At 34.4% G+C, this 24905-nt stretch overlaps 1 protein-coding gene across 1 annotated transcript; it reads left to right on the top strand.

The window, feature by feature from the left end:
- Positions 1 to 24342, top strand: tgm1l1 (transglutaminase 1 like 1). The gene is made up of 14 exons (XM_058068328.1): positions 1 to 120; positions 6127 to 6422; positions 6479 to 6670; positions 12381 to 12632; positions 14666 to 14784; positions 16778 to 16885; positions 16969 to 17146; positions 18537 to 18675; positions 20461 to 20653; positions 20745 to 20898; positions 20971 to 21255; positions 22822 to 22982; positions 23075 to 23211; positions 23283 to 24342. The coding sequence occupies exons 2-14, from the start codon at positions 6128 to 6130 to the stop codon at positions 23425 to 23427; spliced, it is 2358 nt and encodes a 785-aa protein (XP_057924311.1). The 5' UTR covers positions 1 to 120; position 6127; the 3' UTR covers positions 23428 to 24342.
- The last annotated feature ends 563 nt before the right edge of the window (positions 24343 to 24905 follow it).

Below are 24905 nucleotides of genomic sequence, written 5' to 3' on the forward strand. Positions count from 1 at the left end.
GTACATTCCTGGACTGACACATTTAGCGGTCTGAGCAAGAGTAGTAGTGCAGAAAAGTTTCTTTTTCAACAGGATCAGAAACTCTTTGCCCGCAGTTCCCGTGAATCCAACACAGAGAAAGTAAGACTTTTTTCTTTTTCTTTTTCTTTCGCTAATCTTGTTTAAGGCTCGATGAGAACTGTAAATAACGGTTTCCTTTCCCACAAATGAGAGGAAAGCCTTTTGACCTTTGGTGGTTGACAGAAGGATTCCCTTAAGAAAAGGCACTGAGGGGGGAAAAACGGACAGTTTTAGTACTTGCACAAGACTCGGGCAAATAAGTAAATATTCACTCTGGCTTGGGTGATTACGTATAAAATCAGCTGATGAACAAGAGCCCTTCTCACCAAAATCAGATGATACCCGGGGTCACTTTGTTACGAGACGTAATAGATCAGTCCAGTCCTACTTGTTCCCGTTTAAGGACAACAAAACACAACCTGATTTTGAGGCGCTTATCTCAGGGTCCAGTTGGCATTCCGGCTCTGATGCCATGCCAACACAAACGGACTGAGAAGGAGTTGAACAGGGAGGGGGTGCAGGCGGCATCATGGAACAAGTGATGGGAGTTATTGTGATGGGAAGAAGGAATGTGACGATATTAGATATTGGATAAATAAAAGGTTAAAGTGATTAGTGAACATGGTGCTAAATTGTCCTTTGGAGGTCCTACAAGGTCATCAAATATCATAAATATCACATGGTCCAAATATCATTATTTAGTTTCAGACAGGACAGGTTTTGCCTGTATGTACTGCATTTAGAGGTGAAAACGACATGAAAATTTAAAAGCAGAAACATTGGTCCTAACCAGTAGAACCATTTGGAATATCCTGAAGCAGAAAGAACCCCCTCTAGTAGTAGTAGTAATAATCAGAAGAAGAAGAATGAAAAATAAATAAAATAAATTTGATTTTTTTTTTAGAGATTTTTTTTACCAAAAAAATCTCTGACAAATTTCATATAATAGGGCAAAAGCAGGCTAATAAGAAAGCCAATAAGATGGCTAATACTAGTCTACTACTAGTAGTAGTAGTAGTTGTAGTTGTTATTTTTTTTTTATTTTTTAGTTGTTATTTTTTTACAAAAAAAATTATATAATAGGGCAAAACCAGGCTAATAAGCAAGCCAATAAGCAAGCTAATAAACGGCCCGGTTTTACTACTACTATTAGTAGTAGTAGTAATAGTCAGAAGAAGAAGAATGAAAAATGAATAAAATAAATTCGATTTTTTTTTAATTGATTTTTTTTTTTTACCAAAAAAATCTCTGACAATTTTCATATAGTAGGGCAAAAGCAGGCTAATAAGAAAGCCAATAAGCTGGCTAATACTAGCCTACTAGTACTAGTAGTAATAGTAGTAATAATCAGAAGACGAATAATGAAAAATAAATATTAAAATAAATAATTTGATTTTTTTTTTTGATTGATTTTTTTTTAAATCTCTGACAAATTTCATATAATAAGGCAAAAGCAGGCTAATAAGCAAGCCAATAAGCTGGCTAATACTAGCCTACTACTAGTACTACTAGAAGTAGTAGTAATAATCAGAAGAAGAAGAATGAAAAAACAAATAAAATAAATAATTTGATTTTTTTTTTTATTGATTTTATGTCCAAAAAAAAATCTCTGACAAATTTCATATAATAGGGCAAAATCAGGCTAATAAGCAAGCCAATAAGCAGGCTAATACTAGCCTACTACTACTAGTAGTAGTAGTAGTAATAATCAGAAGACGAATAATGAAAAATAAATATTAAAATAAATAATTTGATTTTTTTTTTGATTGATTTTTTTTTAAATCTCTGACAAATTTCATATAATAGGGCAAAAGCAGGCTAATAAGCAAGTCAATAAGCAGGCTAATACTAGCCTACTACTAGTACTACTAGAAGTAGTAGTAATAATCAGAAGAAGAAGAATGAAAAAAACAAATAAAATAAATAATTTGATTTTTTTTATTGATTTTATGTACAAAAAAAAATCTTTGACAAATTTCATATAATAGGGCAAAAGCAGGCTAATAAGCAAGCCAATAAGCAGGCTAATACTAGCCTACTACTACTACTAGTAGTAGGTGGGGTGGAGCTTTAAGAAGGTTAGCTTTTAAGCCCCATTCATCCTGGACCATCAAGTGTCCAGCACTATTCAATAAACATTGTTGATTTAACGGATGCAGCATAGTATACAGTATAGTACAGTGTAGTACAGTATAGTATACAATATTTCAGTCCTTGGCACTGATGTTTAGCTCCAAATAGAAAAAAGCAAGGAAGTCACAGAGGGCGTCCGGAGTTATGGTGGACATCATGCAGCAATCCACGGAGCAGGTGGAACCCTTTGTCTCCAGCACAATGATTTTCAGTGCTGGTGCCAAATATTTACTGGACTGGATTGGGAACGCTTGAGCAAAATGGAATCTGACCAGATGATGAACTCAGGAAGTCACACTTGAAAATAAGAAGAAAAAAAAACCCACACACAAAAGGGAAAGTTGCCAAAGGCACGTGTATCCCCTATTGTGTATCCTATCGTATATCCTATCGTATATCCTATCGTGTATCCTATACTTGAACTTAAGGCTGTGAGGTCGGAAAGCATCAAACGATTTAATGCTCTTTGAACTCGACCATAACTTCTGAATCAAGGAAATATGATCAAATGTCCAGCATATTATTATAGTTCTATAGTAGACCTCATTTCTTCTTTATTTTAGTATTTAAGTTTTTATTTCCCAATGCAGATGGTGGTCACATTTGTGTTTTATTGATTTTTTATAGTTTTTTTAATTGATTTTCATTTTTTATTTTTTTTTTACAAACCAAATCTCTGACAAATTTCATATAAGAGTGCAAAGGCAGGCTAATACTAGCCTAGTAGTAGTAGTAGTAGTAGTAGTAGTAGTAGTAGTAGTAGTAGTAATCAGAAGAAGAAGAATGAAAAATAAATAATAAAATAAATAATTTGTTGTTGTTTTTTTTGTTTTTTTTACCAAAAAATTTGTGTAAGATGGCAAAAGCAGGCTAATAAGCAAGCCAATAAGCAGGCTAATACTAGCCTACTACTACTAGTAGTAGTAGTAGTAGTAATAATCAGAAGAAGAAGAATGAAAAATAAATAATAAAATAAATGATTTGATTTTTTTTACCAAAAAAATCTCTGAAAAATATAATAGGGCAAAAGCAGGCTAATAAGCAAGCCAATAAGCAGGCTAATACTAGCCTACTACTACTAATAGTAGTAGTAGCAGCAATAATCAGAAGAAGAAGAATGAAAAATAAATAATAAAATAAATAAATTTTTTTTTTTACCAAAAAAATCTCTGACAAATTTCATATAATAGAGCAAAAGCAGACTAATAAGCAAGCCAATAAGCAGGCTAATACCTACCAGTAGTAGTAGCAGCAATAATCAGAAGAAGAAGAATGAAAAATAAATAATAAAATAAATAATTTTTTTTTATTGATTTTTTTTTTTTACCAAAAAATCTCTGACAAATTTCATGTAGTAGGGCAAAAACAGGCTAATAAGAAAGCCAATAAGCAGGCTAGTATTAGCCAGTAATAATCAGAAGAAGAAGAATGAAAAGTAAATAATAAAATAAATAAGTTGATTTAAAAAAAATTTTTTTTTTACAAAAAAAATCTCTGACAAATTTCGTATAATAGGACAAAATTAGGCTAATAGGCTGGCTATTAGCCTGATTTTATAATAGGCTACTACTAGTAGTAGTAGTAGTAGTAGTAGCAATAATCAGAAGAAGAATAATGATGATAGTAACAATAATAGGTTAATGAATAATATAATAATGATAATGATATCATTGATGACTGTACATTGGACAGAATGGTTGCAGAGCTTGAACAGCAGTTTTGCAGTATATATTGTGTGTACTTGTGTACATTTAATGGTGGACTAAAACAATTGAGTATCTCTACTAAATCTTTCCAAAAGTAGGAAAGTTATATCCCGGTTCTTGTTCCTTATTTGATTTTGGATATTTTTTTTTATTATTTTTTGGAATGTCTACTACATTGATTCATATTCTGTGCATCTCCAGGCGGCTAAGCCCCCCCTCCCTGTCCTCCGAACCAAGTGACGTCCCTGGTTCTCCAATAATCTCATGATCGGTCCTGTTGGGCTACACGCTATGTGGTTTTGTTGAGTTTTTTAGCGAGGAGAAAGTCGTAACCCTGCAACAGTAATCATTGTAAACTGTGCCCGCTTTAACGGTCGATTTTAAAGTTTGGCAGGAAGGGAGTGAGAGAAGTGGTTAAGCAAAAAAAAAAAAAAATTCAATTGTTGTAAAAACAAGAATAATGACCTCATAAAGCGAGTGCTCAGTTGTTGATGTGGATTTCTCCTCGTTGTCATTGCTGCTCGTTAGTCATCGTGGATGTTTTACAATCGCTGACGGAGCTCCACTGGTTCCTTAATGGTTTCGCTAATCAGGATTCATTGCCGTGTATAGCGGCCAATATGGTTTTTATGATGAGATGATGCCAAATGAGGAAACACACGGAGGAACAACTTGGAAATGCCCCTTCCTTCCTTTGGGTTTTTTTTTTAGTAAATATCTACTTTTCACTTTCGCATGTGTTTCATAGCTGAGAAACAGAAGCAAAGACAAAGGCTGGCTTGTGACGAATGGTTTCATTCTGCTTTGATTATTGGTTCTCTGCACGGGAGAAGGGATGTGACATGTTGATAAATATCCATACACGACGCATCGACACCCATTTGTGCTGTGTGCACAAACACACACAAAAGTGGTAGAATCCAGCTGCTTGTGGGAGTTGCGTGGGTGCACCTTTTTGGGAATTGCAGACATATATATTTTTTGCAAATATTTTTTTTTGACAGTTACTATGGTACCCATTATGTCATTCTATGGTCATATCACCTCGTACTTTGGTACGTGACAAAAAATTTAATTAAATTAAATTTAAAAATTAAATTTAAAAATTAAATTTAAAAATTAAATTTTAAATTTTAAATTTTAAATTTTAAAATTTAATTTAATTTAATTTAATTTAATTTAATTGAATTTTAATTTTAATTTTAATTTTAATTTTAATTTTAATTTTAATTTTAATTTTAATTTTAATTTTAATTTTAATTTTAATTTTAATTTTAATTTTAATTTTAATTTTAATTTTAATTTTAATTTTAATTTTAATTTTAATTTTAATTTTAATTTTAATTTTAATTTTAATTTTAATTTCATATCATTTATTTAAAAAAAACCTTAAACTGTATTATGGAATGCAGGAAGTGAACAAATGTAACAGTTTAAAAATTAAATTAAATTAAATTAAATTAAATTAAATTAAATTACAATATTTTATATAATATATTATATTATTTTTAAATTTAAAATAATATAATTTAAATTTAAATTATATTATTTTTAAATTTAAATAAAATAAAATAAAATATTTTATATAATATATTATATTATTTTTGATTTAATTTAAATTTAAAATAATATAATTTAAATTTAAATTTTATTATTTTTAAATTTAAATTTAAATAAAATAAAATAAAATAAAATAAAATAAAATAAAATAAAATAAAATAAAATAAAATAAAATAAAATAAAATAAAATAAAATAAAATAAAATAAAATAAAATAAAATAAAATAAAATAAAATAAAATAAAATATTTTATATAATATATTAATTATTTTTAATTTAATTTAATTTAATTAAAAAAAAATAAAAAAGGTAAACTATATTAGGAAAGCAGGAAGTGAACAAATGTAACAATTACTGATTGTAAAAGTACCAGATGGAGGGGTAGGATTTAATAAGCTTTGCTTCTTCCTACTGCTTTTGGACATGTGGAACTGTGAACAGATTATGTGATGCATTCAATTGTAATCTGGTGCACGTTCAAATGAAATGAAACCATTACCATTACCAATGAAATGTGTCATCTATAAATGTTATCAGCTTGGTCTATCTCAGTGAAACAGCCGGATATTAACAATGTCCTCCTAATGCTTCTTATATCTGCTTAATAACTTTGCACCCAGATTAGGATCCGTCTTGACAGAAATAAATGGCCTTAATATGTCCTCCAGGATGCCAGGTGAGAGGCTGACAGCAAGAGACACCTCAGACGTGGGGCGGTTCCCTGGTGCGTCTCCACCCACCAGGGTGGAGCTGTCCATTCAGAAGGAAGGAGAAAAGAAGCAGGAAGAGAGTGCTTGCTGCCGCTGGTTCAGGAAAATATGCCCGTGCTGCTGCAAGCGCCAGAACAGCACTTCCTATGACGTCACAGATAGAGTGGAGCTGGTCAAACCCCCCAAACCCCCGGCCCCCATCCCGGACCACGATGGGTCCAAGCCGGCGAATGGGGATTCTAAAGAATTGGAAGGTAATTGTGACAATAATCCCGTGGAAAAACTTTATTTTCAAGCAACACCTTTGCAGTGGTGAAGTTGTCGGTGAGTTCTGTGGACCTGCTGAGCTCTAAAACGGGTCGGAACAGGCAGGAGCACCACACTGACCTGTACCACGGGGATGAGATGATCGTCCGCAGAGGACAACCTTTCCAGATAGAGCTGGAGTTCAACAGGCCCTTCAGTGCGGACTCAGACAAGCTGCATCTGGACCTGAGAACAGGTAGGACTTGGTTTTTGGATGGACCGCAATGGATGGATTCGTAATAACCGATTAGAATTGACAACAACAGTACTCTTATGTACATTAACTTACAATGTTTCAGTCAAAAATGGAACCCAGGGCAATAATAATGCAATATACATGATTTAATGGTAATGGTAATGGTAATGGTAATGGTAATGGTAATGGTAATGGTAATGGTAATGGTTTAATTTCATTTGAACATGCATCAGATTACAATTGAGTGCATCCCATAATCAGTTCACAGTTCCACATGTCCGAAAGGAGTAGGAAGAAGCAAGGCTTATTAAATCCTACCCCTCCATCTGGTACTTTTACAATCAGTAACTGTTACATTTGTTCACTTCCTGCTTTCCTAATCTAATTTAAGTTTTTTTGTTGTTGTTTGTTTGTTTCTTTTTTTTTTTTTTTTTATCCTAATATAATTTAAGTTATTTTTTTAATTTTAATTTTAATTTTAATTTTAATTTTAATTTTAATTTTAATTTTAATTTTAATTTTAATTTTAATTTTAATTTTAATTTTAATTTTAATTTTAATTTTAATTTTAATTTTAATTTTAATTTTCAATCATTCCGATTTCCCAATTGTGTGGCCTACATGCTAACCACTGGTCCACCATGCGGGCCTACAAATGTTCATTTATTTAATTTTTTATTTTAATTATTTTGATTTAATTTTAATTTTAATTTTAATTTTAATTTTAATTTTAATTTTAATTTTAATTTTAATTTTAATTTTAATTTTAATTTTAATTTTAATTTTAATTTTAATTTTAATTTTAATCACGTACCAAAGTACAAGGTGATATGACCATACAATGACATTATATTTACCATAGTAATGGTACATAATATTATGCATTATTTTAGCTTAAGGCTAAAAATATGAATAATATATGTAAATATATTTACACTTTTACGGCATGTATACACAAACCTTTGATTAGCAGCCTGAATATGAATATGTTTTTAAAATGTTATATAATATAATAAGGGGAAAAAAAAGTCTCATATCTGCCAGTAAACACACCAGGTCTGAAATAATAAAGTACTTCAATGAGTGCCAAACGGTACCGACTGTCAATGACAAGCACTGAATAAATATTCATGCATTTGACTTTGAATAGAATGACGTATTCCAATCCAATTCCATCCAGCACTTTAATTAGGGCTCCACAGTGATGCGCAAAAAAAGAAAAATACGAATGTGATGTAATGTAGCATCTATTTTCAATGCTGTTTATCAGGTAGGCTGGAGCCTATCCCAGCTGTCGTTGGCCAGCCAATGGCAGGGCACATATAGACAAACAATCATTCCGATTTCCTAATTGTGTGGCCTACATGCTAACCACTTGCATACCGTGCGGGCCTACAAATGAATTTAATTTTAATTTTAATTTTAATTTTAATTTTAATTTTAATTTTAATTTTAATTTTAATTTTAATTTTAATTTTAATTTTAATTTTAATTTTAATTTTAATTTTAATTTTAATTTTAATTTTAATTTTAATTTTAATTTTAATTTTAATTTTAATTCATTTTCTACCGCTTTTCCTCACGAGGGTTGCAGGGGGTGCTGGAGCCTATCCCAGCTGTCTTGGGGTGAGAGGCGGGGTACACCCTGGACTAGTGGCCAGCCAATCACAGGGCACATATAGACAAACAACCATTCACACTCACATTCATACCTATGGACAATTTGGAGTCGCTAATTAACCTAGCATATTTTTTGAAACTAGAGTCCCCGGAGAACATGGAAACTCCACAAAGAGATGGCCAGGGGTGGAATTGAACTTGGGTTTCCTAGCTGTGAGGCCACACGTGCTAACCACTCACCACCGTGCAGCCGCCTACAAGTGTGTAAAAACAATAAAAGCATATCTATATCTATCAATCAATGTGGAAGGCCAATGAGAATCAGTGGATGCATTTTAAAACGTGACATCTAAAACGGCCGCTTAACATGAGTTGGCTGAACGTTTGATCGTTTCTGAGCTGCAAAAGCCTGATTCCCTCCTGGATTACGTCAGTGCAGTGAAACTAAAATGTCTGAAATGTGTCCCTGTTTCCGTGTGCCAGTTAGGCAGCATTCAACCAGCGCCAGTGGATCCACTAACCCCCACATAAAGCGCATTAGAGTAATCCATCCGACTCCTAACAAAGGCGTGGATCACTGCTGCTTTTGAGGAATTGGTTTGATTTTGGCCAACTGCCTGAATGGAAAAAAGGTTTGAGTCTTAGATTGTTCAAAATCTTTGTGTGACCCTGGGCTAAAGGACCAAGATCTACAAGTGGGGTACCACCAAAAACCATCACTTCAAATTTTTAAATAAAAACCTATTCTAAAGATATAAAAACAGCTAAAAAGAGACAGCCTTTCATGTAATTCTGTATCAAGCCAAGAGGCCGTACATAGATGGGGATGGCTGAGAACCAAGCCCTGTGGGACTCCACATGAACTTGACTTTTTGATGAATAAATAAATAATTAATAAATAATAGGCTGGGGTGCGAGCTAGTTCATCATGGCTGGCTAATAATGTAAATCATAATAAAACATACAGTATAACATATTTAAGCAAAGTTGATTAATGTTGAAAATCTCATCTTATTAGCATAAGATAATATGTTATGATCAGTTTCAGTGTTTTGAATAAAGAAAATAATAATAAAGATAAAAAATAAAGAATAAATATAGAATATATTCTAAATAGAATAAATATATAGAATAAATCTATATAGAATAAATATAGCATAAATATAGAATATATTCTATATAGAATATAAAATAAATATAGAATAAATGTATAATATATTCTATATAGAATAAATAGAGAATAAATATAGAATATATTTTATATAGAATATTGAATAAATATAGAATTAATGTATAATATATTCTATATAGAATATAGAATAAATATAGAATAAATACAGAATATATTTTATATAGAATATAGAATAAATATAGAATATATTCTATATAGAATATAAAATAAATATAGAATATATTTTATATAGAATATAGAATAAATATAGAATAAATACAGAATATATTCTATATAGAATATAGAATAAATATAGAATATATTCTATATAGAATATAAAATAAATATAGAATAAATGTATAATATATTCTATATAGAATAAATAAAGAATAAATATAGAATATATTTTATATAGAATATTGAATAAATAGAGAATAAATATAGAATATATTTTATATAGAATATTGAATAAATATAGAATTAATGTATAATATATTCTATATAGAATATAGAATAAATATAGAATAATACAGAATATATTCTATATAGAATATAGAATAAATATAGAATAAATACAGAATATATTCTACACATAGAATTTGGCCCGCGGGCCGCATGTTTGAGACCCCTGCTATAAAGACTCGAATTTCCGTGACTCACTGGTACTCGATGAAGTGTACGCATGCTCTGTGACATGTGAATCGAGTACCCGAGTAAAAACTCCAGTCAGTACAAAGAATCGAGTTTTTCGAGTGAAAGAAACTACATTGAACGTTGTTGAACGCAACACGATTAACGTTTGATACGTTCACCAACACACAACCGTCTGGAAGCTATGAGAAATCGATTTAGATACTCTTTTACCGGACAAAAAAAATAAAATCTATAAGAAGATAAGATTTAGTTCATTGTGTCATGAACTCCATAGAAAGAATAGTCCTCGGTTAGATAAGACGACTTCATGGGGTTCTACTTTTGGCACCCTTATCAAAAATGTATTGTTCTCCATCTGAGTCCTGAGACCCCACCACCCTTCCTCTTAGGTTGCTGGAAATGAGTGACAAGGAAGTCATTAATAGCGCTGTGTCTATTTTGCGCTTCACAGTTGACGGAGGATCTCGACTGAGCCTACAAAAATCAAAACATTGTGAGATTAGCATGCTAAAATGTACGACTTTTTGCAACTTCCAAAGCTCCGTCACGGCAGATGAGTTTGTTGTGGGTGTCAGCTACGGCCATTTCTTGCTTGTGATGTAACTGACGTTGGTTCCTGAGCGTGGAGTAGATCATTGGCCGATGAAGCCTGCAAATACCGGAGGGAGGTGTCTGGTATGCTGAGGTCTGGAAGCTGTTAAGGCTCTGGGTGGAATCCAACCCTCGGTGATGTCACCCTGGCCAACCTTCTGTTATGTTTACATAAGCTACAGTGTCAACATACCGCATCCGCTTTATTCTTTATTTAGTTTATATTCTATATAGAATATATTCTTTACTTATTCTGTATTCTATATAGAATATATTCTTTATTTATTCTGTATTCTATATAGAATATATTCTTTGTTCATTCTATAGTTATTCTATATTTATTCTATATTCTATCTAGAATATATTATACATTTATTCTATATTTATTCTATATAGAATATATTCTCTATTTATTCTCTATTTATTCAATATAGAATATACTATAAATTTATTCTGTATTTATTCTATATTTTATATAGAGTATATTATACATTTATTCTATATTTATTCTATATTCTATATAGAATATATTTATTCTCTATTTATTTTATATTCTATATAAAATATATTATACATGCATTCTATATATATTTTATATTCTACGTACATAGAATATAGAATATATTTATGCTATATTTATTCTATATTTACTCTATCTATATCTATCTATATCTATATAGAATATATTCTTTATTTATTCTATAGTTATTCTATATTTATTCTATATTCTATGAAGAATATATTCTTTATTTATTCTATATTCTATATTGAATATATTCTCTATTTATTCTATATTTATTCTATATTTATTTTATATAGAATATACTCTACATTTATTCTATATTTATTCTATATTTTATATAGAGTATATTATACATTCATTCGTTCATTCATTCATTTTCTACCGCTTTTCCTCACGAGGGTCGCAGGGGGTGCTGGAGCCTATCCCAGCTGTCTTCGGGCGTAAGGCGGGGTACACCCTAGACTGGTCACCAGCCAATCACAGGGCACATATAGACAAACAACCATTCACACTCACATTCATACCTATGGACAATTTGGAGTCGCTAATTAACCTAGCATGTTTTTGGAATGTGGGAGGAAACCGGAGTACCCGGAGAAAACCCACGCATGCACGGGGAGAACATGCAAACTCCACACAGAGATGCCCGAGGGTGGAATTGAACCCTGGTCTCCTAGCTGTGAGGTCTGCGCGCTAACCCCTAGACCACCGTGCCGCCGTATATTATACATTTATTCTATATTTATTCTATATTATAGAATATAGAATATATATAGAATATAATATAGAATATATTTCTTCTCTATTTATTTTATATTCTATATAGAATATATTATACATGAATTCTATATTTATTTTATATTGTAGAATATAAAAATATATATATAATATATATATATATATATAGAATATATTCTATATTTATGCTATATTTATTCTATATTGACTCTATATTCTATATAGAATATATTCTCTATATATTCTATATTCTATGTAGAATATATTCTGTATTTATTCTATATTCTATGTAGAATATATTCTTTATTTATTCTATATTTATTCTATATTTATTCTATATTCTATATTGAATATATTCTCTATCTCTATTTATTCAACTTATACATTCAACTTGTATAACTTTTGCATTGCAGGTCCACTGCCTCTGGTGTCCAAAGGCACCCATGTCATCATTCCACGGGTGGATGACCTGGACGATAAAAGCTGGGGGGCCAAGATTGCAGAGCAAAGCGGCAACAAGACTCGCTTGTCTGTCAACTCTCCGGCCAATGCTGTGATTGGCCTTTACGGTCTGACAGTCACGTCAGGCTCCCTAAAGGAGGAAAGTCCAAGTACTTACACCTGCAGCAAGAACATTGTCCTGCTCTTCAACCCCTGGTGTATCGGTACGATTCCGCAGGCGTTTCTCTTGACAATAATAACACTAGATAACGCTAGAATGCAAATCAAGCAGACAACCCGACCCAGAACCTCCCCTCATACTTCTGGCCTCCTCCCTTCTCTCCTGTGGGTATCTGCTCATACTTACATTCCACAAATATTAAATAAGGAGTGAAAAACACAAGAATCACAGCTGGCAGATAAGGAGCGTTCTCCTGCAACCTTCCTCCTCTTTCCTCCTTCCTCCTCCCAAACATAACTTCCTCTCTTTCTCCTAGTCCTCCCCCAAGACTGGACCCCTCTTCCTTCCTCGTTTTTTCTCATAAACATCTTAATTTTACAGCCTCATTTCATTTCCACCAGTTAGAAGGTTAGAGATGCTAGTGACCGACACAAACCCGAGTTTATGAACAGCAGGGGTGCCCACAGTGTCTTTGTGTTTGTTAACCAGGGCAGACCGAGTGAAAGGAAATCACATTTTTCAGTGATTTTGCCACTAAAGGAAGTGACCGGAGTGTACATTTTAGGACTAGTTTTAACAGAAAGACAGGAAGTGAAAAGCATGCCTTCTTTGTAACGACGCAAACCCCAATCTATAGACAGCAGGGGTGCCCACAGTGTCTTTGTGTTTGTTAACCAGGGCAGACCGAGTGAAAGGAAATGACATTTTTCTGTGATTTTTTACAGCCTCCTTTCATTTCCACCAGTTAGAAGGTTAGAGATGCTAGTGACCGACACAAACCTGAGTCTATAAACAGCAGGGGTGCCCATAGTGTCTTTGTGTTTGTTAACCAGGGCAGACCGAGTGAAAGGAAATCACATTTTTCAGTGATTTTTTACAGCCTCCTTTCATTTCCACCAGTTAGAAGGTTAGAGATGCTAGTGACCGACACAAACCCGAGTCTATAAACAGCAGGGGTGCCCACAGTGTCTTTGTGTTTGTTAACCAGGGCAGACTAAGTGAAAGAAAATCACATTTTTCAGTGATTTTGCCACTAAAGGAAGTGACTGGACTGTACATTTTAGGACTAGTTTTAACAGAAAGACAGGAAGTGAAAAGTATGCTTTCTTTGTAACGACACAAACCCGAGTCTATAGACAGCAGGGGTGCCCACAGTGTCTTTGTGTTTGTTAACCAGGGCAGACCGAGTGAAAGGAAATTAAATTTGTCAGTGATTTTTTACAGCCTCCTTTCATTTCCACCAGTTAGAAGGTTAGAGATGCTAGTGACCGACGCAAACCCGAGTCTATAAACAGCAGGGGTGCCCACGGTGTCTTTGTGTTTGTTAACCAGGGCAGACCGAGTGAAAGGAAATCACATTTTTCAGTGATTTTGCCACTAAAGGAAGTGACCGGAGTGTACATTTTAGGACTATTTTTAACAGAAAGACAGGAAGTGAAAAGTATGCCTTCTTTATAACGACACAAACCCGAGTCTATAAACAGCAGGGGTGCCCGCAGTGTCTTTGTGTTTGTTAACCAGGGCAGACCGAGTGAAAGGAAATGTCATTTTTCAGTGATTTTTTACAGCCTCATTTCATTTCCACCAGTTAGAAGGTTAGAGATGCTAGTGACCGACACAAACCCGAGTCTATAAACAGCAGGGGTGCCCACAGTGTCTTTGTGTTTGTTAACCAGGGCAGACCGAGTGAAAGGAAATCACATTTTTCAGTGATTTTGCCACTAAAGGAAGTGACTGGAGTGTACATTTTAGGACTAGTTTTAACAGAAAGACAGGAAGTGAAAAGTATGCCTTCTTTGTAACGACACAAACCCCAATCTATAGACAGCAGGGGTGCCCATAGTGTCTTTGTGTTTGTTAACCAGGGCAGACTGAGTGAAAGGAAATGACATTTGTCAGTGATTTTGCCATTAAAGGAGGTAAACGGGCCGTACATTTTAAGACCAGTTTTAACAGAAAGACAGGAAGTGAAAAACATGCCTTCTTTGTAATGTGAAGGCCAAACACACGCGGGTGGAAAGCTGTTACTTTCAAGGCCATGAGCACATATTTTATGATGGCACAATCTCTTTGCAGAGGACGCCGTGTTTCTGGATGATGAAGAGGAGAGGAAGGAGTATGTTTTGAATGACACCGGGAGAATTTATTATGGAACGGAGAAGCAAATCGGCGCCCGGACGTGGAATTTCGGGCAGGTGAGGAGGCGCTCTCGGATTCATGGCTTTATTGCGGCGTCAACAAGAAAAATCTCCAGGTTTAACCAAGCATTTTCTGGACATAATTACAAGACAAGACAAGACAAGACAAGACAAGACAAGACAAGACAAGACAAGACAAGACAAGACAAGACAAGACAAGACAAGACAAGACAAGACAAGACAAGACAAGACAAGACAAGACTTTATTTGTCCCTCAGTAAGGAAATTTGCATTACACAGCAGCAAGAGAACAGAATCAGTTAAGCTATATGGTCATGAGCTTTGTTCTATATATATGTCACTTTTGCAAATATGGTGCATTCAAGGACCGCTGAACAAAACGCGAAATCTCCAAACTAAAAAATTTTTTTCTCGAAGAAAAAAATACTGTATTTTCCGGACGATAAGTCGCACTTTTTTCATAGGTTGGCTGTTCCTGCCACTTATACTCCAGAGCGACTTATAAATGAAAAGTGTTTATGTGTTTAAAATAAATTACCCGCAAAAAATGCGACTTATACTCCAGTGCGACTTATGTATGTTTTTTTCTACCTAATTATGCATTTTTGACCTTGTGCGACTTATACTCCAGAGCGACTTATATAAGACAAGACAAGACAAGACTTTATTTGTCCCTCGGTAGGGAAATTTGCATTGCACAGCAGCAAGAGAACAGAATCAGTTAAGCTATATGGTCATGAGCTTTGTTCTATATATACTATATCACTTTTGCAAATATGGTGCATTCAAGGACCACTGAACAAAACGCGAAATCTCCAAGCCAAAATTTTTTTTCCCGAAGAAAAAAATATCGTATTTTCCGGACTATAAGTCGCACTTTTTTTCATAGGTTGGCTTTTCCTGCGACTTATACTCCAGAGCGACTTATAAATGATAAGTGTTTATGTGTTTAAAATAAATTACCCGCAAAAAATACGACTTATACTCCAGTGCGACTTATGTATGTTATTTCTACTTAATTATGCATTTTTGGCCTTGTGCGACTTATATATATATATACCGTATTTTTATTTTCCGGACTATAAGTCGCACTTTTTTTCATAGGTTGGCTGTTCCTGCCACTTATACTCCAGAGCGACTTATAAATGAAAAAACTGTTTATGTTACATAAACACATTTTTTGTGTAGCTGAATAACCATTGTGTTAGCATAGCTTACACCCTATTAATTCTCTATTATTTTATTGTTAGAACTTGCCTTCCAAGATGACGTAATGTCTGTTTTGGTCAAGTAGTTAAAATAAATTACCCGCAAAAAATGCGACTCATACTCCAGTGCGACTTATGTATGTTTTTTTCGACCTAATTATGCATTTTTGGCCTTGTGCGACTTATACTCTGGAGCGACTTATAGTCCGGAAAATATGGTGTATATGTATATGTATATATACACCATATTTTCCGGACTATAAGTCGCACTTTTTTTCATAGGTTGGTTGTTCCTGCCACTTATACTCCAGAGTGACTTAGAAATGAAAAAAAAAAGAAAAAAAAATGGTCAAGTAGTTAAAATAAATTACCCGCAAAAAATGCGACTTATACTCCAGTGTGACTTATGTATGTTTTTTTCGACCTAATTATGCATTTTTGGCCTTGTGCGACTTATACTCTGGAGCGACTTATAGTCCGGAAAATATGGTGTATATTTATATATACACCATATTTTCCGGACTATAAGTCACACTTTTTTTCATAGGTTGGTTGTACCTGCCACTTATACTCCAGAGCGACTTAGAAATGAAAAAAAAAGAAAAAAAAATGGTCAAGTAGTTAAAATAAATTACCCGCAAAAAATGCGACTTATACTCCAGTGCGACTTATGTATGTTTTTTTTCGACCTAATTATGCATTTTTGGTCTTGTGCGACTTATAGTCCAGAAAATACGGTAAATAAAATCTACCATTTTAAAGTCAAAAATGTGCATTGACTGCTGTATGGTCACATGTCCTTATGGTTCACATCATTGCAGTTTCAAGAGGGAATTCTGGAAGCGTGTCTGTTCATTCTGGAAAGAAGTGACATCCCGCCATCCGGTCGGGGGGATCCTGTCAATGTGGTCAGGGTCCTATCAGCCATGGTAAGTATTGGCATGCATAAAAAATACCGTTAAAGAGGACATGACTTCAACTGCATCTCACCGCCACATCATTTTTTTTCCAGATCAATTTTCAAGATGACTTTGGGGTTCTGATTGGAAACTGGTCAGGGAATTACTCCAATGGGGTGTCTCCGGCGGCGTGGAGCAGCAGCGTGGAGATCCTGAGGAAATACCACTCCTCCAACGGAATGCCCGTGTCATATGGCCAATGCTGGGTCTTTTCTGGGATCACCACGTCAGGTGAGTCTGGGAGCAAATCGGAGTGAAAGTGCGGTGACGGTTCTTACCTCAGTAGTACCCACAAATCAGTGAAACTCAAAACTTGGTAAAGTACCCATGAATCAGTGAAACTCGAGTCTTCGTCAAGTACCTGAGAGTCATTGAAACCCAAGTCTTCATCAAGCACCTATGTGTTTGTGAGTTTCATCGAGTACCTGCAAGCTAGTTAGACTCGAGTCTTCATCAAGCACCCATGAGTCAGTGAAACTCGAGTCTTCAACAAGAACCCATGAATCAGTGAAACTCAAGTCTTCGTCAAGAACCCATGAATCAGTGAAACTCAAAACTTCATAAAACGCCCATGAATCAGTGAAACTTGAGTCTTCGTCAAGCACCTATGAGTCAGTGAAACTTGAGTCTTCAACAAGCATCCGTGAGCTATTGAAACTCGGGTCTTCATCAAGAACCCCCGAATCAGTGAAACTCAAAACTTTTTTTAAAGCACCCATGAGTCAGTGAAACTCGAGTCCTCATCAAGCACCCATGAATCAGTGAAACTCAAAACTTCGTAAAGCACCCATGAATCAGTGAAACTTGAGTCTTCAACAAGCATCCGTGAGCTATTGAAACTCAGGTCTTCATCAAGAACCCACAAATCAGTGAAACTCAAAACTTTTTTAAAGCACCCATGAATCAGTCAGTCATTTTATTTTCTAGTAAATGTCTGCAAAACTTCGAGAAACTTACCACGGCTGCAAAATGTACGAATATAATACTATACCTACATGGCAGAGTAATCCACAAAGGCTTTATAGGAACACTGAATCAGTGTTGCCAGGTACTGCTCTCTATAAACAAGCCCAAAACAACAGGGGACCTTGGGAAGAAATTTTTACAAAAAAAACTAAAAACCTGGCAACATTGCTGTCATTGGAAATAACTATGTGGCTGATATTTGGGGGAATAACTACAGTAGTATATTTCCAAATGATGAGTACATGTGTACCGGATTATGATTGCAATCTAATTCCAGTATATTACCATATTTTGCTGTTTATGTATTCCTGCAATTCTACGTTCAGGGAAACTTCAGAAACGTCAACCCGTTCTTTCTCTAAGGCGGTTTTCATTCACTCTGTCGGTAAATTTCCCCGTGTTAGATTTACGTCTGCCAGCCCAGGATAGCCACCTGACCTCAGCACTGATAGCTAGCCATAGCTCATATACCCCGAGAATACCTCACAGTGCCATTCCTGTCACACCCACTACTTTGCCCCCCCCCCCCCCCCCACCCCACCCCACCCCACCATACAGCCACACATGTCACTTTCATTCAGCAAACAGTTCTGCAAAATATCCGGTCATATTTTACTGAGATATGTGACTACGGTCATGTTGTTTATACTTGTAGTACTCCGCTGTCTTGGCATACCCACTCGCAGTGTGACCAACTTCCAGTCTGCCCACGACACGGATGTTTCCCTCACCAACGACGTCTACTTCGATGAGAATCTGGAGCCCATCGACTACCTCAACAGCGACTCTGTGTGGTAAGTCGGGGTAAAGTTCCAGGACAGCCTGTGGAAACGAAACTGATGGATGGAATTCACGGGATATTTATATCTCTTCTGAGCAGCAGTCCCCTCCTACGGGGATGCAGATGTCATGCCCCGTCAATTAGCCGCACGGCCGCAGGATCAGCTGGTACTTGGGGTCTACCAGAGAGCTCAGACTGTGTTTTGAAATCCTTTATTTCATTTAAAATTGTTGTCCCTTCTTTCCGCCTCGAAAACTACTGAGACGTGACTCGAAAGTGTTTGTTTACCTGAATGATAGTACACCAATACTACAAACGGGTTTGTGGACCATGCCATCTCGGTTGTAATGGTAATGGTAATGGTTTTATTTCATTTGAACATAAATCAGATTACAATTGAATGCATCACATAATCAGTTCACAGTTCCACATGTCCAAAAGGAGTAGGAAGAAGCAAAGCTTATTAAATCCTACCCCTCCATCTGGTACTTTTACAATCAGTAACTGTTACATTTGTTAACTTGCTGCCTTTTTTAATATAATTTTCTTTTTTTAATTTATTTAATTAATTTTTATTTTTATTTTGCTGCATAATATTACAAGTTTATTCTTGCAAAATTCCAATTTGTTCACAGAAAATTACAGAATTTTTTTTCTCCATTTTTGCAGTTTTTCAACTTTCTTCTCATAATTTTGACTTTATTCCTATAGTATAGTGTCTTTATTATTGTAATATTTTCTACAACCTAATTTTCCTCCAATTTTTTTATTTTTATTTTTATTTTTATTTTTATTTTTATTTTTATTTTTATTTTTATTTTTATTTTTATTTTTATTTTTATTTTTATTTTTATTTTTATTTTTATTTTTATTTTTATTTTTATTTTTATTTTTATTTTTATTTTTATTTTTATTTTTATTTTTATTTTTATTTTTCCCAGTCCAGGGTGTACCCTGCCTCTCGCCCAAAGACAGTGAGGAAAAGCGGTAGAAAATGAATTAATTTTAATTTTAATTTTAATTTTAATTTTAATTTTAATTTTAATTTTAATTTTAATTTTAATTTTAATTTTAATTTTAATTTTAATTTTAATTTTAATTTTAATTTTAATTTTAATTTTAATTTTAATTTTAATTTTAATTTTAATTTTAATTTTAATTATTTTTTATTTTTATTTTTATTTTTATTTTTATTTTTATTTTTATTTTTATTTTTATTTTTATTTTTATTTTTATTTTTATTTTTATTTTTATTTTTATTTTTATTTTTATTTTTATTTTTATTTTTATTTTTATTTTTATTTTTATTTTTATTTTTATTTTTATTTTTATTTTTATTTTTATTTTTATTTTTATTTTTCCCAGTCCAGGGTGTACCCTGCCTCTCGCCCAAAGACAGTGAGGAAAAGCGGTAGAAAATGAATTAATTTTAATTTTAATTTTAATTTTAATTTTAATTTTAATTTTAATTTTAATTTTAATTTTAATTTTAATTTTAATTTTAATTTTAATTTTAATTTTAATTTTAATTTTAATTTTAATTTTAATTTTAATTTTAATTTTAATTTATTTTTAGTTTTAGTTTTAGTTTTAGTTTTAGTTTTAGTTTTAGTTTTAGTTTTAGTTTTAGTTTTAGTTTTAGTTTTAGTTTTTGTCATGTAACCAAAGTACCAGTGACATCTGGAACCCTTTCTAGAACCCTGGAACCAACAAAAAAGGGGGCACCTTGGGTGTTAGACTCTAAATGGGAATTACTCTAACAGGAATTACAGTCGAAAATGAATAAATGTATTCCTAGGAATTTCCATGTATGGAACGACTGCTGGATGGCCAGGCCAGACCTTCCAGACGGTCACGGGGGTTGGCAAGCTATCGACTCCACCCCCCAGGAGACGAGCCAGGGGACCTTCCGCTGTGGCCCCGCCTCCGTCACGGCCATACGCTCTGGCCAGGTGTACCTCAAACACGACACGCCTTTTGTCTTTGCTGAGGTTGGCATTGAATCCATACTTTTTATCGACTTCATCCGCGCTGTTAAAGTTTCTCCCGGTCTCTGAAGTTGGAATGTTCCTCCTCGACCAGGTCAACAGTGATAAGATCTACTGGCAAAGGAATTTAGACGGTACGTTCACGCAGTTCCACATCGAGAAGAAGGTGGTGGGCCACTGCATCAGCACGAAAGCAGTCGGTTCTGATGAGCGAGCGGACATCACTCATCTGTACAAACATCAAGAAGGTACCCTCGGGGTCGTTTGTGGAACTCCTTAATCGAAAAGATGCTTAACGGTTTCTCTGTATGTTTCTCAAGGTTCTGAAGAAGAACGCATCGCTGTAGAGACGGCAAGTCGTTACGGCAGCAAGCCAGACGTTTACTCTGTGCCCTTGGCAGAAGACGTCAGCGTGGAGGTGAAGATGGAGGGAGAGGGGCCCAGGATGGGGGCGGACGCCCACTTGAGCATCGTGGTGAAGAACTCGAGCTCCCAGCCCCGTCGGACCACCCTGCACAGCCAGGTGGCCGTCATGTACTACACCGGTGTTGTGAAGAGCACCATCAAGAAGGAGCAGATGCCTGTGGAGCTTTCACCTCATGAAGGTAGAAAATGAATCAACGAATTAATTTCACAAGAATTGCATCAAAATATTAAGCAAAAAAAGTCATATTTTCCCAAGAATATTGTTGTAATATCATTCACAAATATTTTCATTTTAGTAGCATAAAGTTGAAAATGTGCATTTTTAAAGACATAACATTATGAAATGAACAAACTACCAATAAAGCAAAAAAAAAACTAAAAATGAATGAAATAAAAATATTTTTGGAGGAAAATTAGTTTGTGGAAAATATTACAATAATAAAGACACTATAGTATAAGAATAAGAGAAGAAAGTTGAAAAACTGCAAAAATGGAAAAAAAAATGCTGTAATTTTCATGAACTAATTGGAATTTTGCCAGAATAAATTAAAATTAAAATTAAAATTAAAATTAAAATTAAAATTAAAATTAAAATTAAAATTAAAATTAAAATTAAAATTAAAATTAAAATTAAAATTAAAATTAAAATTAAAATTAAAATTAAAATTTTTTTAATTATTTAAATTATTATTTTATAATTATTTAATTATTATTATTATTATTAGATTAGATTAGATTAATTAAAATTTAATTTTAAAAAATGTTTAAAGATTAAATTAGATTAATTTTAATTTTAATTTTAATTTTAATTTTAATTTTAATTTTAATTTTAATTTTAATTTTAATTTTAATTTTAATTTTAATTTTAATTTTAATTTTAATTAAAATGATTAATTTTAATTTTAATTTTAATTTTAATTTTAATTTTAATTTTAATTTTAATTTTAATTTTAATTTTAATTTTAATTTTAATTTTAATTTTAATTTAAAATTAATCATCAATTTAATTAAAATTAAAATTAAAATTAAAATTAAAATTAAAATTAAAATTAAAATTAAAATTAAAATTAAAATTAAAATTAAAATTAAAATTAAAATTAAAATTAAAATTAAAATTAAAAGAAAGTTGAAAAACTGCAAAAATGTAATTTATTAATGTAATTTTCTGTGAACAAATTGGAGTTTTGCAAGAATAAACTGGTAATATTATGCAGAAAAATAATCACTGAGAGAGAGCATTGTGACCAGTCGCTATATTGTCTGGAATCCTTTGGAAACGTGTCCTCTATGATCTCATGACAGCCTAAAGCCAAGTCTTGACCAACTGGGCTGGACCCTTGATGATGATTGACACTGTCACCGACATCATCCGTCAGACACCCGTGTTGTGTTTACTGTCGGGACGTGAGAAAAGCATCATACTTAAGATGTTTCCACAGCTCTTCTACAAGCTCCAGTTTCGTGATGAAAGTGTAGCGAATGTATTTTATTGCTTTAGTTCCATCCTTCCAAAAAAAGAATTTTAGATTCCACGTTGGGAATGTCACACCCATGCCTGAAATTCGGCTGTGTGCCCCTGGAGGATATCACATCAGGTTTGCACGTATACATGAGAAAAAACACACAAATATGTCATACTAGCATACTAGCTGCTACGTTGGGACTATGTACACGCTTGTGACTTCCTGATTGGCTTCCTTGAATGATCCGGTCCTGACCTCGGCTTGACTCGTGTCTCCACACAGAGAAAACCATTGAGTGGGTCTTGCCTTACCACGAATACCAAAACCAGCTGGTGGATCAGGCTGCACTCATGCTGACTCTGTCGGGAAGAGTCAACGAGACCAAGCAGGTTCTGGCCAACCAAAGCACCTTCCGGCTCCGGACACCCAACCTCAACATCATGGTGGGAATTTTATTGCTTTTCCATAAAATTTTTGTTTTCCATGAATTCTAACAAATTTTGATTTTTTTTTTTTTTGGGGGGGGGGGATGCAGCCGTTGGGAAAAGCTGTGGTCGGCCAGGAAATGGGGGCCAAGATCATATTCACCAACCCCCTACCAAGGACGCTAAAGGACGTGGTTTTCAGAGTGGAAGGTCTGGGTCTGCAGAAAGGCCACGAAGTGGTTGTGGGGTAAGACCCCCCGCCCCCCTTCTTTTCCTTTTCCCATGCCAGTCTTTTGACCTGTGGTGAATTTGTCTTAGGGACGTCAGCGGTCACTCCACCGTGACCCTGACGGAACACTTCATCCCGACCCAGCCGGGGGCCAGGAAGCTGGTGGCATCCCTGGACTGCAAGCAGCTCACACAAGTACACGGAGTGGCTGACATTGTTGTTCTGGAGCAGTGATCGTTATGGATTACTACATGGATTATTCTTATGTAGACTTTTTGTACTGATGCATATTACTATTATTATTATTATTATTATATGCAGCTATGAGGGGCATTATCAGTATTATTGGGGGCGGTGTGGGGGGGTGCTTAAACACAGCATTTAAAGTATTCTTATGATGAATTTATTCATCACAGTAAGCACCACTGAAAAAAAAAACATGTCATTTTTACACTGTATCGTGCTTACGTAGACTTTTATATAAGATATCACACAAGGCAGCAAGGAATGTTTGGTCACCTTTTTTTTTTTACTACATTTGAATGTAAACAGTTTTTTTATAAGTGGACATGATTGTTGTTGTTGTGTGTGTGTGTGTGTGTGTGTGTGTGTGTACACTAACATTGAAGTACTCTCGTATAACAATCACAATGGAAAACACTGACACTTACTCAGCACTCACTATTAAAATGTGAAGGACAACTATTTATTTGCTTGGAATGTGTGACCTCTGACCCCAACAAGAGTGTAACTGAACACTGAAATGTTGCACAAGATGTTACCCCCCCCCTCCCACACACACACATACACATATCATGCACCGAGCAAGTATTTACTATAATAAGACACAAGTAATAAGCTCCACCTGTTCCCATAAAGATATAAGTTTAATTTTTATGTAACTTTTATGTAACTAAAGATAGCTGGGATAGGCTCCAGCATACCCGCGACCGACCCTAGTGAGGATAAGGGGCATAGAAAATGTTTCCGTTATACACTTTTTTTAAAAATAAGAAAGCGCGGGTTTGTGGCCTTCGATGCCCTTCTGCCCTAGTGGGGTATGGTCTTCCGCTGGTCTCGGGGGTGCGGCTCTCCGCCGGCCTGCTGGCGCCCTGTTGCCGGTTGGGATTGCTCCTCCATGGCCTCTGGCTGGTCTCTTCGGGGAGTTGCTTCAGGGGCGGGTCTTGGGGAGTCGGCCCTGGCTTTGCCCACACCCACGGGGCCGGGGGATGTCTGGCGGTGGGGGCTTGACCTGGCTGCGCGGGGCGGGGTTTGCTGGGTGGTAGAAGGCAGTCTCTCTCCTTTTGTCATTCTCAGTGACAATTACACATTCACACACTCGCATTCACATACACAACACACCTCCATATGGGCACTCACAGCACATGGGTGCTTCTCTATACAATCTACTATCTTATCCCTGATGTTTATATAGTATTGGTATGCTATTATTACAGTAATAATGATGTCAAGCAGTGAGATTTTAATTACTGTAACTGTATGGTTGCAATTGTGTTTACTATCATGGGTCATGTCTTCATCATTACTATTGCTACTGGTAAGTTGGACTGTTTCATTTCACTGATATCATCTCCAGTGTGACCCTTAGCCATCATTGACATTTAACTGTTCTGTTTGTCACTGTTGTTGTTTTGGGAATTCTTGTTGCTGCTGTTTTTGTCTCTCCCTCTACTGCCCCCCCCCCCCCCCCC

The sequence above is a fragment of the Doryrhamphus excisus genome, chromosome 3, assembly GCF_030265055.1.
Source record: "Doryrhamphus excisus isolate RoL2022-K1 chromosome 3, RoL_Dexc_1.0, whole genome shotgun sequence".
Taxonomy (NCBI): Eukaryota; Metazoa; Chordata; class Actinopteri; order Syngnathiformes; family Syngnathidae; genus Doryrhamphus; species Doryrhamphus excisus.